The sequence below is a fragment of the Erythrolamprus reginae genome, chromosome 2 (assembly GCF_031021105.1).
Source record: "Erythrolamprus reginae isolate rEryReg1 chromosome 2, rEryReg1.hap1, whole genome shotgun sequence".
Lineage (NCBI taxonomy): Eukaryota > Metazoa > Chordata > Lepidosauria > Squamata > Dipsadidae > Erythrolamprus > Erythrolamprus reginae.
The window spans coordinates 193863796-193883809 of record NC_091951.1 but is presented as its reverse complement, the minus strand read 5'-3'; the positions used below and the strand labels follow the sequence as shown (position 1 = coordinate 193883809).

Below are 20014 nucleotides of genomic sequence, written 5' to 3'. Positions count from 1 at the left end.
ACAGATATATATTTGTTTTCGTAGATTTTCACGGGTATATGTACATAGATTGTTGTGAGTTCGGGTTTTTCCCCATGTAATATTTTGAGTGTCTTTGTGACGTTTCGGTGAAATTGCATTCGCCATCATCAGGCTGGAGTTATGGGCTTCGTGCTACTTTGAATATACAGTACATAGATATATTGCTCAAAAAAATAAAGGGAACACTCAAATAACACAACCTAGATCTGAATGAATGAAATACTGTATTCTCATTCTTTGTTTTGTACAAAGTTGAATGTGCTGACAACAAAATGAAATTGATTGTCAATCAGTGTTGCTTCCTAAGTGGATAGTTTGATTTCACAGAAGTTTGATTTACTTGGAGTTATATTGTGTTGTTTAAGTGTTCCCTTTATTTTTTGAGCAGTGTATGTATGTATGTACGGTATGTATGTATGTATGCCCCAGGTTGGGGAAAAAATGGGGAGAGAACAGGCGAGAAACCAAAGAGGTGAATTGGCTAAATTAAGTTCCACGTCACCGCTAGACAGTAAAGATTTGTTTTGAAGGAAATTTTCTTATCCTGTTCCCGCGCGCTCAGATCTCACCCAGCGCTCTGGGGTTATGAACCGCAAAGCCAATCCAACCCTTTTTGTTTATCGCCTGCTCCCTCCCCATTTTTCCTTTTTTTCTTTTTGCCTCCGCCCTTCTGAGAAGAGAAGGGGAGGTGGTGCCGCCTTCGCTATAATCACGTGACGGGCGCATCCGGGCCTTTTTGCCTTCTCTCGCTCATCCCAACATGGCGGCCTCAGGTGAGCGGTGCTCCGCGGGACGCGGGCCTTCGCTTTAAGACAGGCCGGCAGCGTCCGGCTCGATCTCATTCCAACGCCGGGTTGCAGGGGAGAGGCGCGCCGCGAAGCGTCCGCGGGCCCTCGGCCTCTCTTTTAGGCCTGCTGGGCGCCGGCGGGGGTGGGGGGAGTGGGGTGGGGGTGGGGGTGAGTGGAAGGCTAAAAAGCCCGAATCGGCGCGCGCCATGGGGTTCCCAAACACGACAAGCGGCCCTTCGGCTTCGGGCACGCGGGCGGCGGAAGCGGCACTCGCGCGACCGAATTAAGTGACCAGCAATCTACACGTGGGGCGGGGGCGGTAGGGGAAGAGAAGGGAAAGGCGGCGCGGGGGGGGGGGGAAGAAAAGCGAGCAGATGGAACCTTCGGCCGCCTTCCCAGTGCGCAGTCGCAAGCGGCGGGCCCCGGTTGAAGTGGGGAGGGGATAGAAGGGCCTGGGCGGCACCCACGTGGGTGCCGCTCCTGATGGCTCCCCTCAGAAGAGTCGGACTCGCGGGTGTCCTTTATCGGCGCGCGCGAGAGAGGGATACGAGCTGCCCGTTGTCCCTTCCCTCCTTTAAAAAAAAATTAAACCACGCTTTCTGTCAGAGCTCCTCTTCTCCTTGCCCCCCCCCAAATCTTTTATCTTCCTTCTGAGGAAAAGACTGTTAATAGTTTAAAAAAAAACACCTCAGGAAATCTTCCTGTGGGGAAATATGTGTGGTGTCTCCTGAGGGGTCACGAGCCCATGAGGTGGCATTGGGAGCCCTCGGCCATTTGCTTACCCTTGCCGTGAAGAACCTCGCTCGCAATGACGTCAGGAGATCCGGCCTGCCTTGGAGGCTGCTCTTACTTAGAAAAGGGTTGCTGAAACGAAGGTTGAAAACAACAACAAACACTGCGAAAGGGTCCGAGAGGGGTTTAATGTTAGATCGTTGTTGTCATCCTCTCTTAAGAAATGGGAGGAGTCACGGCCCCTTTTTTTTCTCCCTCAGAAATGCGGGATTGGGGGGGAAGGGCACTCCTTAGTCCATGGATGGATTCTGTACCGGGCAGTAAAATCTGCACGAGGTGACTTTTCCCTTACCTGCCCTTCCGTACCTTGTCACTTAAACAATTGCATTTAGATTTAGCAATAACATTTATACTTATATACCACTTCATAGTGCTTTTACAGCCCTCTCTAAGTGGTTTACAGAATCAGCATATTGCCCCCAACAATCTGGGTCCTCTTTTACCCACCTCGGAAGGATGGAAGGCTGAGTCAACCTTGAGCCGGTTGTGAGATTTGAACTGCTGAACTACAGTTAGCAGTTAGCTGAAGTGGCCTGCAGTGCTGCACCCTAACCACTGCACCACCCTGGCTCCTCAAACTGTACAATGGGTAAGTCCTGAACTTAACAACCGTAATGGAGCCCAGGATTTATATTCCTTAAATGAGAGGTTTATGAGAAGAAATGTCATCAAATGGTTACTCCCCGTTTTATGACTCTTCTTGCCATGTTCCTTAAGTGGATTGTTAAAACAAGTAACATAGTTATTAAGTGAATCTGATTTGCCCATTTTCTTGGCATGCCAAAAGGTCACAGGAAGGTGATTGCGTGACCTTGGGGGGGGGGAGACACAGCAACGGTTGTTAAGTGTGAAACAGTTGCCCAAGAGTCTGAATTTTGATCACATGATCCCGGGACGCTGCAACTTTCTTAAATACAAACCAGTTGCCAAGCATCTAAATGTAGATCACATGACCGTGAGGTTGCTGCAGCGATCAAAAATGTGAAAAGTGGTCATCAGATACTTTACAACGCCACGTGGACTACCTGCATTTCTAAAAAATGATGTTTTTATTCATGGTCTTCCTAGAATAGTTCTATGTGCTGACTGTTACCTTTGTAATATTTGCCATAATGCATTCGTGTCCATTATAGAGAGCTTTATACACATACCACCACTACAATTTGGGGTGGAAGTGTGGCATATTGATATATGTGGTAAAATGAACTTTTTATAAGCCCAGCCTATAGAATAGGCTTTTAAAACAGGTTTTTGTTATTCAGTCGCCAAGTCAGACTCTTCATGATCCCATGGACCAGAGCATTCCAGGCTCCCCTGCCTTCCACTGTGACCCTGCTACTGTCCTAAGTTAAAACAGCAATTTTCTTTTTATAAATTAGAAAGCCAGTCAATCTTAAAGCAGATTGGCGCAGGGCTTCCACATTTATGTTCTCCTATTTTTGTGGGTGGGTGTTTACTATTGGGAAACATTCATGAATGACGGAGGTATACTTGGGCTTGTAATGTACTAATCATAATCCTTGAATAGAATTTTGTTTTTCAGTTTTGAGGCTTTTAATATGTGCAGTTTTTCTTAATGTAGAATGTTATTATGTGCAAAGAAACTACTATAGATCATAGAGTGACCTCTCTTTACTGTTAAAGCCTTAGTTAATTTCTAATTGCATATATACTTCCTATTTCTAATTATTTTCCCTTATCTGCCATTACTGTCTCAAATACACTATTTTCCCAAAAGGCATTTTTTGGGAGGGGAAAAAAAAGATAGATCTGGGCAGGGGTCGACAAAGTTGTTCAGAATCTAGGAGCCAGCCAAAAAATTTAGGAGCCAGAATTTTTTTTAAGCAAACTTGGTTTTTTGCCGAGTCTCCACCTGACATCGCTTTCACCCCCTCCCCCCCGGCGCAGGCCTGGCTCCGCCGAGCCGGCTCTGCTGTACTCCCGTCGGGATCCGAAAAATATACTGTATACCAGTGATTTTCAACCTTTTTTGAGCCGCGGCACATTTTTTACATTTACAAAATCCTGGGGCACACCACCAACCAAAATGACACAAATCTAATAAATAAATAAATAATAAATAAATACATACATACATACATACATACATACATACATACATACATACATACATACATAAATAACCCCCTCATATATACAATCCCATGTAACATCCCCTTATAAATACAGTCAATCATCAATCATCCCTCCTGAAATTTATACCACTGTCTCATTTCTGGGTACTTCTCCTGTCTTTCCCCCTTTTCTCTCTCGTGTTTCTCATTTCTCTCTCTTCCTCCCTTTTTCCCTCATTCCTTCTCCCTCTCACTTCTCCTCTTTTTCCATCCCTGTCTCTCTCCCCCCCTTATGTGTGTGTATGTATACACACTCCAACCATTTCCAAAACCAGTTGAGGGCTGGGGTTTTTTTCTCTTTTATCCTTTTCAAAAACAGGTGTGGGCTGGGGGGGGTTTCTTATTATTTGGGTGCTTTTTACCATATGCTTCAAGAATCACCTCTCTCTCTCTTTTGTTTCACTCTCTCCTCTCATTCTCTGCCTCAATCATTTTCTCATTTCTCCTTTTTTCTCCCCTTTTTGTTCTCATTTCTCTCACTCTCCTTTCCTCTCCCTATCTGTCTTGCTTTCTCTCTCTCTTGCTATCTTTTTCTCTCTCTTGTTCTCTTATTTTCTCTCTCTCTCTTGTTCTTTCTCTCTCTCATGCTTTCTCTCTCTTGTTCTTTCTCTCTCTGTTGCTCTCTCTCTCTTATTTTCTCTCTCTCTCTCTCTTTCCTTTCTCTCATTCCCTCTTTCTCTCTATCCTTTCTATCTCTCACTCTTTCCTTCTCTCCCTCCCTTTCTCTCTCTTTCCATTCCCTCTTTCTCTCTATCCTTTCTATCTCTCACTCTTTCCTTCTCCCCCTCTCTTTCTCTCTCTTTCCTTTCTCTCATTCCCTTTCTCTCTATCCTTTCTATCTCTCACTTTTTCTTTCTCTCCCTCCCTTTCTCTCTCTTTCCTTTCTCTCATTCCATCTTTGTCTCCTGGGGCTGACTGCGCCTGCCCTGCACCCCCCACCACGGAGGGAAAGCATTTGGCATCGGCACCGCCAAACCCCCCCCCCCCCCCACGAGCAGCAAAGCATCGGAGTCAAAAGGCAAAAAGCGCGCCCCGTCGCTTAGGCTTTTGCTGCTCCTGGAAGGGGGGGGGATCGGCGCCCACCCCTCCAGAAGCAGCAAAAGCCTAAGCGGCGGGGCGCGCCGTTTGCCTTTCCGCGGAAGAGGAGAGGCAGCGGATCGGGCGGGCGGGGGCACCGCCAACCCCCCCCCCCCCCACGAGCAGCAAAGCATCGGAGTCAAAAGGCAAAAAGCGCGCCCCGTCGCTTAGGCTTTTGCTGCTCCTGGAAGGGGGGGGGATCGGCGCCCACCCCTCCAGAAGCAGCAAAAGCCTAAGCGGCGGGGCACGCCCTTTGCCTTTCCGCGGAAGAGGAGAGGCAGCGGATCGGGCGGGCGGGGGCACCGCCAACCCCCCCCCCCCCACGAGCAGCAAAGCATCGGAGTCAAAAGGCAGCTTCCGCGCGTTTCTTTCAGCGGAAGAGGAGGAGAGGGAGCGGATCGGGCGGGCGGGGGCTGCGCCTTCTACTGCCGGCGCCTCCCCGCCCCCGCCCCCCCCCCCCAGGCAGGCAGGGGAATGGGGACTGCGCGCCCATGGAAAAGGGCACGCAGGGGGGGTATTTTGGGGTGCGCGGGTAGCGGCGGCGGCGGGCAATAGCCGGGGGGCGGCTTCTGCAAGTGGGAGCTCCAGGGCTGAAGCCTCAGCCCTGGAGCTCCCACTTGCAGGAGCCACCTCGTGAAAAACACTGCTGTATACATACAGTACAGCAGGCAACATTTTCTAGGCGCCAGACAACATTTTCTAGGCGCCACTGGCGACCAGGCGCCTGGGTTTGTCGATCCTTGGATCTGGGACAGATTTAATAGGATTACCAGATAGCAGGATCGTTCTTACAGGAGATTGATTGACGAAACATATTAGAAGAATATGTGTACATCAAAAATGTTATGCCGATTAGTACCGACAGAAAGTTTCTTTACAAAGCAGCTTTTTGGGGTTCCAATAATTTCATCTTCATCTTTATTTTATGTAGGAAGTTCTATTTGTTTTAGGGTGTGCTCTCAGTTTAAGGAATATGGCAAAAAAGATTTAGATGTGATATCCCCCAAAGATGACAAATTGAAGCATGATAATTAAAAACATTTACTTGGGGATCTTAATCCCCTTTCCCAACTGGATGCATAGAATGCACTTTTTTTAAAAAAAAAGTGCATATAATTACAACATATAATTGCAATAGAAATTGGTTACCAGCAGTATACTATAGATATATTTGTAGAAGTATTCTAAAGTATACCTTGATTGCACTACTCACTATGCTAGAAATCCAGTAGATAAAAACTACTGTGTAAATACAGTACTATGGGTTTTTTTTCCTTTTCCATTCAATGATGTCCTTAGAGGCTGCCTGGAGAAGTCCCTGCAGTTTTCTTGGCAAGTGGCTTGCCATTTCCTCCTTCTTAGAACTGAAGAGAAAATGACTAGTCCAAGTTCAGTCACTCAGCTGTTTTTTGTGCTGTCTTTCAGTTTCTAGCTGTTGCCTTAACCACTGAAACCAAACTAGCTCTATAGTAATCTAAACCTTTTAGGAATAGCACCATGCAAAAGGCTAAGATTCATTTAAACTATGTTACGCAATTCCCTGAATATGACTGATCCTTTGTGTTAAACAGAAGTCCTGTTGCAAGGTTGCCCACACTGACCAACACCCAGTTGTTAGCACATGAAACTGATCAACAGTTGAAACTTGGGGTTTTCCCAGAACTTAGGCATATTGCCCCAGGCCCCAGTGCCTGTATGTGCCTTCAAGTCAGTTTTGATTCAAAATACTTGCCTTTGAATGTCTGTTGATCAGTTTTACCTTTTGGTGTTTGCCTGCAGAAATTGTTGCAATGTTCTTGGCAAAATTTCAAATGGTTTGCCCTTGCCTACTTCCCAAGGCTGAGAATGACAGGCCCATAGTCACCTCACTTTTCATGCTTAAAGCTGGACTAGAAACATACTTTCCCTACTTTGTAGCTTAATGTTTTAAACTCTATACAGTGGTACCTCTACGTACGAACTTAATTCATTCTGTGACCTGGTTCTTAAGTAGAAAAGTTTGTAAGAAGCAATTTTCCACCTAAGAATCAATGTAAAAGCAAATAATGTGTGCGATTGGGGAAACCACAGGGAGGGTGGAGGCCCTGTTTCCTCCCAGGAGATTCCTAGACAGGCCCCCACAGAGGCTTCTCCCTGCCTTTTCCAGTTACAGTTTCAGAGGCTTGGGCTTGTAAAAAATGGTTCTTGAGAAGAGACAAAAAAATCTTGAACACCCAGTTCTTATCTAGAAAAGTTCATAAGTTCTTAGGTAGAGGTACCACTGTACCAACATGGTTCACAATATTTCCCCCGAAGCTGTCTGGAAATTCATTATCAGATGCATAAATATCGGGACAATTTGCTTCATGATGGAATTCTGAAAATTCTATTCTTTAAGGTTTATTCATGACTTTAAAAACTTTATCTTTTTATATCAGACCTATTTTGTTTTTTAATTTAGTGCTAACAGTAGTTTTATCCCCTCCAGGTGGATACTCTTTCCCCAAAGAGGCACCTAGAATCTTTTCTTCATTTACTTTCTAGTATATATAGTTTAGGACAATAATGTCTGTGAATTAATGAGTCTATAAAAGTGGAAATATAGGTGACAAGACAAGAAAACCCAGATGTTTCTCCCTTATTTTCCAGTATTGTTGTGTCCCACATTTTTGATTTTCAGACAGATGAAAATTAATAATAGCATAATGTAAATTATGTTAATGTAAATTTATATTAATAATATAAATGTACATTTGATCTGGTAACTGATGATCTGACTGTGACAAAGTTAGATTTGATTTATATATCAGGATGCTTCTTGGCAATTTACTTAACATAAAATATTTGGAATTTTGTTCTTTATTCCGTTTTTTGTTAAAGAATACTTATGTAGCCAAATAATTACTAAGCAAAGAGAAATCTATGCAATTAATAGCAATATTTTTGACATGTGCTGTTAGTTAGCAGTTGCACTAGATTTTTCTTTCTGAAAAGCAGCAAGAGAATTTTGAAACAATTGGCTTAAATTTTCTTATTTCATTGATTCTGGCACATCTTCACTGCTGAAAGATTTTGTTATTTTATATTTTTCATTTGATCTGTTCCAGGGCAATCTAGAGAATATATTTGTAGGAAGATGTACAAAAACATGTAATAATCTTTAGATATAGGGAGGGACATTATATATCTTAAATATTCACATTTCAAACAAAATGTGAAACATTCCCAAGCAAAGAGACAGTATTTGTGGCATAACTTTTTCTCATTGTGCTAGAACCATTAGAATTCATTCCCTTCTTAGCATGTCAGTTAACAAAATATGGTTCTATTTTATATTTCATTACTGAAACATTTCTGCCCAAATGCTTCTCATCTTTGCCAGGAAAAATGAAGTGGCACTCTGTTATTTTCCAAATTTTGGTGATATACCAAATAAGATCGGAAGAGTTTGGCTGCCATAGTTTTTTAAATACATCTGCTATGAGTATAAGAAAAAAGATTGGATAAAGGTTAGATTTATCCAAGGTCTTTAGGGGTTTTTCTCCCTTTGTTTGCAAAGTTTTGAAACACTGGTTTTGCACAACAGTGAATCTCTTTATGATGCAAAAATAGTGGGGGGGCCTCTACCTTTGTTGAAAGGAAGAAGGAAAACAGATTAAAAGTTGTACATGTATGTATATTGTTACAAAATCAAACTGTACCACATAAAATATATATTTCAATTTCAATATATTTGGTGATGATTCCAGCAAACATTTTATTTGCATTTTAAAATGGAAAAATAATCTTTTGCTCCTTTCCAAGATTTGATGCATGTTTTTTATATTGCATAAAGATCTCTGAGTAAGTGCATTATAACTTTAGATTTGTTTTAGCCAAAGTTACTAATCAAGAAACTGTTCAAAGCATTGTAATGAGTTTTATAGCTCTTTAAAACTTGGATTTTTATTATGAATGTTTTTCCCCTGACTGAAATTATGGTTTAGATTAAAAAATAAGCATTTTTGGCTTCAGGTAATAGCGGCACAGAGCTGTTTCTTTATAAAACAAGTGTATAGTATTCAAGTGTGTAGTGGCAGTTATATGTGTTGAAATAGCTAACTTGTATTAAGTTGAAGGTATAGTATATCGGGATGTCATTAGGATGTCAATTAGGATGAGGATAATTTCTAAAAGGTTAATTTGCAATGGGATGTTTTCCATTTTAAGGTTTAATATAAATGCTTCATTGATTATGGACTAAAATTGGCTTTTGACAAATGCTTCATATTGTTTATGTAGAAAACTTGAATGGAGTAGAAGCTTTTCAGGAACCATGGATTTTTAGCATTGTGGGGTATAAAAGTGAAAGTCAAGAAAAAAATTGACAAGGCTACTATGATGCTAAATGGAGATTTATGCTATTGGGTATATCATGTTGACATGGTAGATGGAAATTATTTGTATATCTTTGTTTTGGTTTCCACTTTTTTAAAGCACTGAAAGCAAACTGCTGAATGAACACAACCCAAGGATAGTGTGATTATAGAATTAAGCCTTGTTTTTATATCTTTATCCCAAGAATGATATGAAATGAACAACAGTGGAATTCAGAACCGTGTTTTCATTGGGTACTACGAACATACATTTTAGCCACACATTCGTGGAGGTCATCTATAACTGTAGATAGGATGGGCCTGTAAAACAGGAGTAATTAGGGGACCTTAAACTATAGTGTCCATCCTTCTCCTAAAGTAATGCAGAATAAAAGCACCCTGCTTTCCAATAAGCTTGAAAATGATTTTCACAATAATGTTTTACTTCTGTGCTTCTTCCTACAGCTCACTATAGTTCCAAAACTTGCCAAAGCCGATTTTGAGGTTATGTGAGAGGCTGAAAATGGACTTCCCTTCCAGTTGTATTAGCGGAAAAAATTATAATTCCATTTAATAAAGTTGAAAGAATATATTGAGATAAAAAAACTAACTTACATAGTATTAAGCTATTGTTTCTTTAAAGAAGACATTTTTAGTTTGGCTCATGTAACATTCTAAGTCCAAACCAAAGAAACCTTATTGTTTAGTAACAGTAAATCAGCTTTTCATATATTTTATTAAAGCTAAAATCCTGCTTTATAAATTACGGCGTTCATATATACACTAGGGTGAAATGGAAAAAAAACCCAATATTATTCAGTGTTGTTCAAGAAATTGTTTTGATCTCAAAAGACATCTATATGAAAATTTTACATTTTTAATTGGAATCTGAAAGCGAATGTATTTACTATGACTAGTTTTGGTATTTCCAGAGTCTTAATCTGGTTGTTGATACCAGTGATTAAACCTGGAGACTTGCATTTACAGCATGTATTATTTACCAGTGTGTCTCCTGTATGATTGTAAAATCTTTAAGGCAATCTTGGTTTATCATGATTTTATAGATTCATCCATATAATTTTCTTGGTAACATGGAAGCAGTTTATTATTGCTTTCTTCTCAGAAATGGTTTATCCTTGAATCTAGCCTGTAGTTCGGTGATTCTGTTAATTTTATTCTATAAAATATAGAATCTAATTGTCCTCAAAGATTCCAGCCCTCTCTGGATATGCAGTGCTTGTTTGTGGAGCTTCTTATATCTAGAAAGTATATATAATTATACAAATAAGGCAACATTTCATGGACTTAAAGGCACATCTTTTGCTAGCCTTGCCATGAAGTCATAATGTGATGACGTAATTGAAATTATCACAATGTGGAGGCATGATGGAGGCAAAAAAAAATGTCTCTCTAAGTTGTCTGTAGGGTTTACACTCTTAATAAGAGAGTGGAGGTGGCAAATAGTTTAAAACCATGCCGTTTATCTTTGGTCAGGGACTGACCAATTACTATGCAGGTTGCAGAAGAAAGTAAGTAATGTGAACCAAGAGCAGCAGCTGAATCATTAAATATTGTAAAGCATTGCCAATCCATTTTATATATTGGCTTAATGCCTTACCCTTCGTGCAGAAATTTTTAGGGTGCAATTGTAGAGAAGATAAAACCCTACCAGAATCTGCAGGCATCCTGAAATATTAGTAAAGGTGTTGTACAATGAACTCTTATTAGCATTGGATTGTTATTCTTTTAATGTTGCTTCCTTTTTAGTTTTTCTTGGTAATTGCAGAGACAATATCTGCATTGTTTATCTGCAATAACAGTAGCCTATGTATCCACATTGCCCTTTAAAAATAATGCAAATATAAAGGAAATCTTAGCACACTGTAGAATGTCTTTCTGATATGAGCTTTTGGAGAAGGGCATCCATCCATATCTTGAGCTGGTATTATATTTGTTTGCTGCAGAACAAGTTTGAAGCAGCAACTAGTTTATTGCTAGGAATTGAAAAGCAAGAGTGGTTTTACAATAGTAGCATTATTTAGCATGTATTGAAATGGGAATAGCGATTTCCCCCCAATACTTTATACTGGATGTGTCAAACGTGATCACATCACGGGCCGTATAGGGATTGTGTTTGCCCTTGCAGAGCTGGGGTGGGTGTGGCCTGCACAGGTTTTATCCACACGGCGGACAGCATGTTTAATCCCCCTGCTCTATACCACTCTCTTTTTATATTTGCTTTTCTCATCATTATATCCCCTTAATTTTTTAACTCTTCATTGGGGGATTTATTTTTTAGCTCACCCTGATTTGTATAACTTTTTACCGCTTTTAATTCTGTTTTCATTTAGTTATAATTACTGCTTCAGGATTTTTCAATAAGCAGCATATCCATGTTTTCAATGTATTCAATATTCTGGAGTATGATTAGTTACCATTTGAACAAATAGTGACATTTGAATCTTTAAATTAAATTAGTTCTTAAATTAAGAGAACTTTATGGTTGACTACTGAATTCTATTAATCAATCTGCAGACAGTTATTATAGACCCAGATCCTTCCCTTATCTGAATTTTGAGACCTCTCATCTTTTAAAAAGTATATTAATATGGGAATTTTACAAATTGAGAATTTTCAATCTTGAGGACAAACTTGGTTAGAATATCCTGGTTTTCTGCACATATTATGATAAACTATACTATAGTTGGAGTTTGCTTTAGTAGACTTGACTAACTATAAGGTTGTTTGAGGTTAATACGGAGAGTAATAGAGCTATGTTTATTTGACATTTCAATAATAAGTTGCCGATCCTGTTGTGAGGATACATGAGTACTGATCAACTTTGCAAAAACTGGAATTTATTAATATAGAAACCATCCATTGCTGTAGATTTGTTTGTTTTTAATATTTTTAAGAAGTACAGGCCAGATTCAGATTTTTTTTGGTCTTATTTCTTGGAAATCAACAGTCAGTTCAAATGTCTTATGAACACAGTGTGCTGAACAAAGACTGCAATATGTACAGAAATTGCACATCCCTAAGAATATATGTACACCGTTTCCCCCAAAATAAGTCATCCTCTGATAATAAACCCAATTGGCTTTTTGAGTGCATAGCATAGTAGTCTTATTTCAGAGTCTTATTTTTAGGGAAACACAGTAGCTATTCTTGTTTGGTGAATTGTGTTATAACTGTAGAAAGCTCTGTTGTTAAAAGGCTGTAGTTTATAAATTATAAGTAGTCTTTTGCAAATACATTTTATCGACAAGCAAGTTTCTTTTTTAAATAAAAATTGTATTAAGAACTTTAATTAGAATAGTAAAAAACAAATAAACTAAAAAAGAAAGAAGATAATAGGAAAAAAGGAAAAAAGATGTGAGCAAAAATAATTATTTTAACCTTGATTAAAGAAGTTAACTGCAATCCTTCTTTTTACTTCTGACACTTAATTTTTAATCTACTCTCTTTCTCTTTCATTCTTTTTTATACAATTGCACAATCCTCTTTTATTGAACAAGCCTCTTTTATAGATACAATAAGAAGGCATTTTTCATGACTTCTCTTGGTTTATGATTTCTATTTCCTTTTTAATTTTAAATCATAAGCCCATTATTTTGTGTAAGTCCAGTAAAGTATCCCTTTCCAAATCATTATCTTGGTATTTAGTTTGTAGTTCAGCTTTTGATACATTTTCTGTCTTGTCAGATAAAATTTATTCCATGCCTGTTGTTGCTTCAGTAACATCTTTCAGTCTTAGTGTATCCATAGAATCAGGCATGATTACTGACAGTGTTGATATTAGAGTTACTAATTTCTACTCCATTCTTCAAAGATCTCTAATATTTCTGACATTTTACTATTTTGTATTGTATTGTAAATCCCAGTACTGGTGTCATTTTTTCTTATTTTAAGATCTTTATTCCCCTCTAATGTCCAATTTCTAAAACTGTTAGTTACCTTTGTTATGACTTACAATAATCAATATAGCCAAAAATAATCAGATTAGAAACTTGACAAAGAAGCTGTTTATTTTTATAATTAATTTCAAAAATCTTAAAGTAAATGCCAATATTCCAGATTTATTTGGATCCTCATTCCTTTTATAACTTCCTTAGGTCAAAATCTTAGTTGCCAGTAGTTTTCAAGTTCTTTAAAAAATTTAAATTTGTTAAGGGTTGTTTTGGTTCAGAATTGAAAATAAACTCACACAATGAGTTTTGAAGGCTTCTAATAACTTCAGGAAGGTTACTAAGCAATTTCTGAAAATGATTAGAGGTGAACTGTTTTTGAACTTAAGTGTCCTTTACAAAGTCTCCCTGTAGTTGCAAACATCTTCCAGCATTCAAACATAGGCAAAATCTCTGTCTTGAAGTCTCCTTGCAAGGAGCAGCTTCCCCAAGCACACATGGGTGATCTCTCACCCTCTCCTTTTCTCTGACAGTTCCTTCCTTTTTGCCATGATTGTTGGCTCTGCATCTTCATTTCACCATAATCTCCTTTGGATGTGAACATTTTTTTTAACTTGCCTAAAGAAAAGGGGTGGGGGGACTTCCATTGTTGCGTAGATAAGAATATAACTTTGGACAGGCTCCTCACAGCTACCACTTATATGGAGTTGAAAAGGCAGAGAAGGGAAAAGGAAAGTATGTTCGCTTGAAGGCTGATATTCTAGGCAAAGCTTATTGGAAGCATAGATAAGGCATAGTAGCTATCAACTATTCAAAACTTTTTTAAAAATCCATTTTCCAAAACTGCATTTAGGATTTATCCTTCTTGTTTTAAAAATGAAACTACCTTTACCTAACTCTATTGTGCAGGAATGTCAATCTCAAGGCCCAGGAGCTGGATCCAACCCCTGGGATACTTAGATCTGGCCTGCAGTACTGCCCTGGAAAACAGTAGACCGACCTGTGGTGCACACAGCCCTCCCAAGCTCTGTTTTCACTGGCACAGTAGCTGAAAACAGAGCTTAGGAGCCATTTTCACTGGCAGAGCTCTCGGGCCACCACATGCGCCCTCCCCCCACACAAGTGACATCAAGCTGACCACACCCACCCCAGTCACCTGAGGTCAAACACAACTCTGATGGGGGCCTCAATGAAATCAAGTTGGATACCCCTGCTATGGTGATATATTTACAACCCTTTTACTTCAGTTTCAAAATAGCATCTTAATGGAATATGTTTTTTATTACGATAGAAGTGATCAGCTTTGGAGTATCCTCCTCAATACGTCTTACAGAAAAGCAGTTCAGTTTCAGATATTTTGAGGAAAGCATATTTAGATTGTGACCTTGCCTCTGTTTTTTTACAGCTAAGAAGAAGAACAAGAAGGGGAAGACCCTGACTCTGACGGATTTTCTGGCAGAGGATGGTAGTGGTGGTGGTGGTGGTGGTGGTGGCGGCGGTGGTGGTGGTGCTCCCACCTATATTCCAAAACCAGTCAGCTGGGCAGATGAAACAGACGACCTGGAAGGAGATGGTAAGGAGGAAATTAACTCTCCCAACCCTGTATTCAAAACTTTTTTTTCCTATAGTAATGTTTTACTTCAATAGGCAAGGGTCACTAAGAAATATCCAGTTAATATTTTTGGCAAGGTGGTTGGTTTATTCCCCTTAAATTTCTTGCGGGATTTTTATCAGCTATGTGAATAAGCAGCTATTAATGGAATAGAAAACATTTCAAATGGGGGAAGGAATTATCTTGAGTTCAAAACAGCTGGTTCGAAATGTTTTGACTCTTCTGGTAGTATTTTGAGCTTGAAATACTCAGACACATTTTGTTTTCAAGTCAAAATAGCATGTTTCAAAGTGAAACAACTGCTTTGAACTTGAAATTTGCAGTTTCAGATTGGAAACCACTCATACCCCTCTAGTAACTAAATAAAGTGAAATAGATACCAGGAGTTTCTACATTTGCAGAAATTGTTAATCTTAGTAGCCCAAGCCTATATTCAAGAACAGATGTCAGATAACTACAGTAGGCTGAGCTTTAAGGGTGGCTGGAACATTTCTGGAGACAGCATTACTGTGGAGGCAAGTTTGCACCATCCTAATATTTCAAACTAACCTGGTAAACCTGGCATTTATCTGTGCCCTTTTTTGCTAGCTTTGATTTACTGTGTAAACATATGAAATGGGAACATTTTCTGAGAAGGATTCTCCCTGAGAAATAACTCAAACTGTAATTTGCTGAATAGAAAGAGAAGGAATTTGCCTTTGTATAGGGGCATTTTAATACATTTTTGCTGGGTAGGAAAAATGGATTTTTTTGAAAAAATAACCCTACATTTGAATTTCAAAAATAGTGGAGTCATTGGTGCTCTCTGAGCTTGGTTATTTGCTTGCAGACCCATCTTAAGTAATATCTTTAATACTAGCAGGTGTGGGGTTTATTCCCTGTTTATATACAGTAGCTTGCCCTGCCATTCTCTGTAAGGATGCTGCTTTTTCCCTTTGATGGTTCCTTGATTAGGGCATTATTTTCTTCTTGTTTGTCTGTTGTTAACCCCTTCTTATCTGGGTGTTGGTTGCTGGAGTGGATGTACTGTTAATCTTGTTAGTTTTTCATTGTCTCTTGAATGGTGTGCAAATGTGTTTATCTCTATAGACACATAGAAAACCAGAAAGAAAACCACACCCTCACCAAACTTGGCAGGGCAAGTTACGGTATCTGCAAGGAAACAGCCAAGCTCAGAGAACACCAAGGACTCCAAAGTTCAACCCTGAGCGACATAAGTTCTCTTTTCCTGCTTTCAAGAATAGTTTTTTTCCCTACTTTATAATTATCCCCGTAATAGCAATTGTCTTAGATTACTTCTGGTTTCATATATTGTCTTATGGTGTTTTTGATAAAAGAAATTTGGAGGAGATGTATTTGCAATGTACTGTGATTTGCACATAACACTGTTGAAAATAAACAGAAATAATCGCTCTTTACCAGGTATTCTCTCCATCGCTAGAAACATAATAATTGATGTGCAACTGCAAACTACTATAGTATTTACTTGTAAAACCATTGGGTTTGTTAATGTGCAAAAATGTTCTTTTAGTTTCCACCACCTGGCATAGCAATGATGATGATGTGTACCGAGCCCCTCCAATTGACCGTTCCATCCTGCCTACTGCACCTCGGGCAGCTCGGGAGCCCAATATTGACAGAAGCCGTCTCCCAAAATCACCCCCCTACACTGCCTTTCTGGGAAATTTGCCCTATGATGTAACAGAAGAATCCATTAAGGATTTCTTCAGAGGACTTAATGTGAGTATATGAGATAACTTGAGTTTCCCTGCAGGTCACATGTTTATTTCTTCTTAGTGCTATGTGGAATAAGGTGGGAAAATGTTTAATTTAATTGAGATACTAGACCAGGGGTCCCCAAACTTGGCAACTTTAAGATGTGTGGACTATGCTGGCTGGAGAATTTTAGCAGTTGAGGTACACAAGTCTTAAAGTTGCCAGATTTGAAGACCGTTGTACTCTTTGAGTGGAGATTACACCTTGCATAACAGCCCTGTGTACTCAAGTGTTGTCTAAGTATCTGTACTCTGGGGAGTTTGCTTTTTGTAGAAACACTAAAAAGGCCTACCATGATTATTTGTGCTATCACAAAACTAGTGAAGCTCTTCAATTTTTTGCAATCATATCTCAGTGTGTAAAGCTTCCAAGAACCTAGGGGGGGAATCTGAACTTTTTAAATGAGTTTGTTCTTTTTAAGACTAAAACTCAGAAGTCCTAAACAATCTCAGCTGTTTTGAGATTGTATTCAAGTCACTATTCTGACTCTGCTGGAGTCTGAGATTAGGCAGTTTATTGGAGTTTACTAAGAATGAGATGAGTATCTAATCAAATTTTGGGTAGCAAAATCCACCCATCTAAATTTGGTTTGAAGAGCATTGAGCTGAAAAGAGGCACTCGACAGCTTTTTCTGTGAGCAGCTGCACTGGGCTTACAGTAGCAGTTATTTTCATAGAACTAGCAGTTCTCTTGTGGCATATCATTTGGGGATTGCTGTTCTAATCACTCTGCACTGATTACAGATCACAACAGTAATACCTCTTGTTTGGAAATGCTGGCCATGGCAGGCTGATGAAGCTGCCTTTAAAGTGTTACATTTCTTTTCAATACTAAGGATCTTCTGTAACTACCATGTTTTCCCAAAAATAAGCCCTCCCCAAAAATGAGCCCTTCCCCTGAAAATAAGTCCTTCCCCCCAAAATACTATTTCCTCCACTTAAGATTAGTGAGACAGAGCTGGAAATCAGCTAAGGATCCCTGCCTTGCTCCATTTGCCCCCAAATAATAAGACTTCCCTGAAAATAAGTCTCAGCACTTATTTCGGGGTTTAAAAAATATAAGATAGGGTCTTATTTTCGGGGAAACACGGTATCTTAAAATAAATTTATAGGAAGAATTGTGTGATTAAAAAAGCTATGAAATCTCTTCTGGCCTCTAACATTGCAAATACTAGGCAATCTTTCAAATCACTATAAACTGAAATATTTGTCATGTCCAGAATTTGTCCAAATTCTGATAATTGCAAAGGGGGGGGGGTCTATAATATTCAGATAATATTCAGTTCTATCTTTAATAAGTTAAGCTAGACAAAATCTATCATTTGCATCCATTACTGACTCTCTTTCAAGTGATTCACTCTGCCTGTTACTAATAATGATTTTTATTTTTTAATTGGTTGCAATTTTGTAATAATATTAATTTATCAAATTTGTATGCCGATCATTCTCAACAACGTTAGGCAGCTCACAGCAATTATAAAGAAATAACAGTAAAATCCATAAAAAATAAAGATGACAAGAGAGAGCATTGAAGTAAGAAGGTCCCATTCTCCCTCGTCCTCACTCTCTAATGGACCTTCTAAATAAGAGCAAAGCGGGGACAATAAATTATTTTTAACTGCCTTTTTTTTGCAATTGTGACTTGAATTGTAATTCTATTATTACCTTAGTTTTATACAAAGTGACTACTGAAAATCTCTTCCTTTCACATTCCACATTTAGCTGCAGATAAGTGCTGTTCGTTTGCCCCGAGAGCCTAGTAACCCCGAGAGGTTGAAAGGATTTGGATATGCTGAGTTTGAAGACTTAGACTCCTTGCTCCGTGCCTTGAGCTTCAATGAAGAGGTGAGTTGAAACTTGTCAAATGCAAGCCAAGTCCATTACTGCTAAGAACAGTTGATAATTAAATCACTTCATTTAAGTAGTGGGTAGAATTTTAAAGAAAATACTTCATTTTGAAGACATAATCCAGTCTAGATTGACAAGGGAAGAACTCAGTCAAAAAGATACTCATTAATACAAGGTCTAGATGTCCCTCTCAAGTAAATGGAATAGATGAAAACATCTGTCTGTCTGTCTAGTAGCAATTGAAAACATTTTGATGGCCCCAAGTCAATTAATCATAAAAAGGCACTTAAATCCCCTTTGGTCTTCATTTCTAGGTTCCATGTAGAATAGTATAATTAGTCATGCATGATATGCTTACATGTTTATTTTTATTCTGTTATACTGTCTCATCTAATGAGTTTATATTAGTGCTTTATAGTTTGGGGTTGCTCTTTATTTTTTAGTTGTTTGAGGCAGGATATATATCTGCTTATATTATTTAGTAGTATGAAGCATCTTTTTCTGAACCCAAGAATAGTCAGCTACCTCAATACTCTGTTTACTCTGTTATATGCAGTTTCTTCCATTGTCCTTCTCTTTCCAGCAACATAAAGGCTACTACTAGTCAGGGAGTGGGGTGCAGTATAATGAAACAGTGATGGCAAATATTCTTACTCAGTAGACGGTTCTTTATACATAATACTTGTAAGCCTCGTTGTTTGATAATGAGCTGTTTAGCCTCCAAATACATATGTTAGCATGGAACTGAAGAAAGAATCAATAAGGTTAGATACATTTTAAGGGAATATTTTAAGGCCATAAGATTATTAGGTTTTCTCTGTCCAGGATATCACATAGAGATTTGACATAACATGTCCTTTCTGTCTTGACTATTTAAATTCTATATAATCTAATCTACCTTTTTAAAAAGGAGACCATCAAATCCACTTTTAGTTTAAAGTAACTTGCTAATTTAATATTTTGGGAACTCCAGATTCCAAGAGAGAATATGTGCTAGTTTTAATTTGATGTTTGATATTTCCTATTTCTGTAGTGATACTGAATATAGCTGCATCAATGAAAGTTCATAATTATAGTAGAGAACATGAGACAAATTTCAGTAATCATGCATGTTTATTGCAGAAAAATAATGAAATGTCATGTGACACTTTGAATATTGTGGATTAAAATAATAAAATAAATGTATTTGCTATTAGGGTGCTACATAAATGTGTTTCTTTTAATCAAATGATTACAGTGGTACCTCTACTTAAGAACGCCTCTACTTAAGAACGTTTCTAGATAAGAACCAGGTGTTCAAGATTTTTTTGCCTCTTCTTAAGAACCATTTTCTACTTAAAAACCTGAGGCCGGAAAAAATTCCCAGGAAATTTGAGAGCAGCACGAAGGCCTGGCCAATTTCCTGCCATTCCCCCTTTAATCACGGCCATCTCAGGCTTTTCTGGGCTGCCAGAGGAGCCTTTCGGTGGTGTTTAAGGAGGCTTTGGCAGTCCAGAGCGAACAAAGCATTTTCCTTTCTCTGGGTGCTTGGAGAGGGAATAAACCACTTTGCTGTGGTGACTCCCTTGCGCTGCCTCCCACACACCCGGCGCAAGGTTGTCTCCTGGAGCGTCTGAGTTCAGAAAGACAAAAAGAGGCGCTTTGCCCCAGCCAAATCAACTCGGCTTCAGCCAAACCGAGGAGTCACCACAGTAAAGGAAAGGCGCCGGCTACAAAGTGAGCGA

At 39.1% G+C, this 20014-nt stretch overlaps 1 protein-coding gene across 1 annotated transcript in view; it reads left to right on the top strand.

Annotated features, from left to right (window-relative positions):
- Window positions 1–659: 659 nt before the first annotated feature.
- The window catches only part of EIF4B (eukaryotic translation initiation factor 4B), a 41015-nt gene continuing 21660 nt past the window's right edge, over window positions 660–20014 (top strand). Inside the window, exons 1-4 of the mRNA XM_070740993.1 lie at window positions 660–794; window positions 14461–14628; window positions 16199–16407; window positions 18165–18287. Coding sequence (XP_070597094.1) covers window positions 782–794; window positions 14461–14628; window positions 16199–16407; window positions 18165–18287 — 513 coding nt within the window. The 5' untranslated portion in view covers window positions 660–781. The remainder of the gene's footprint in view (window positions 795–14460; window positions 14629–16198; window positions 16408–18164; window positions 18288–20014) is intronic.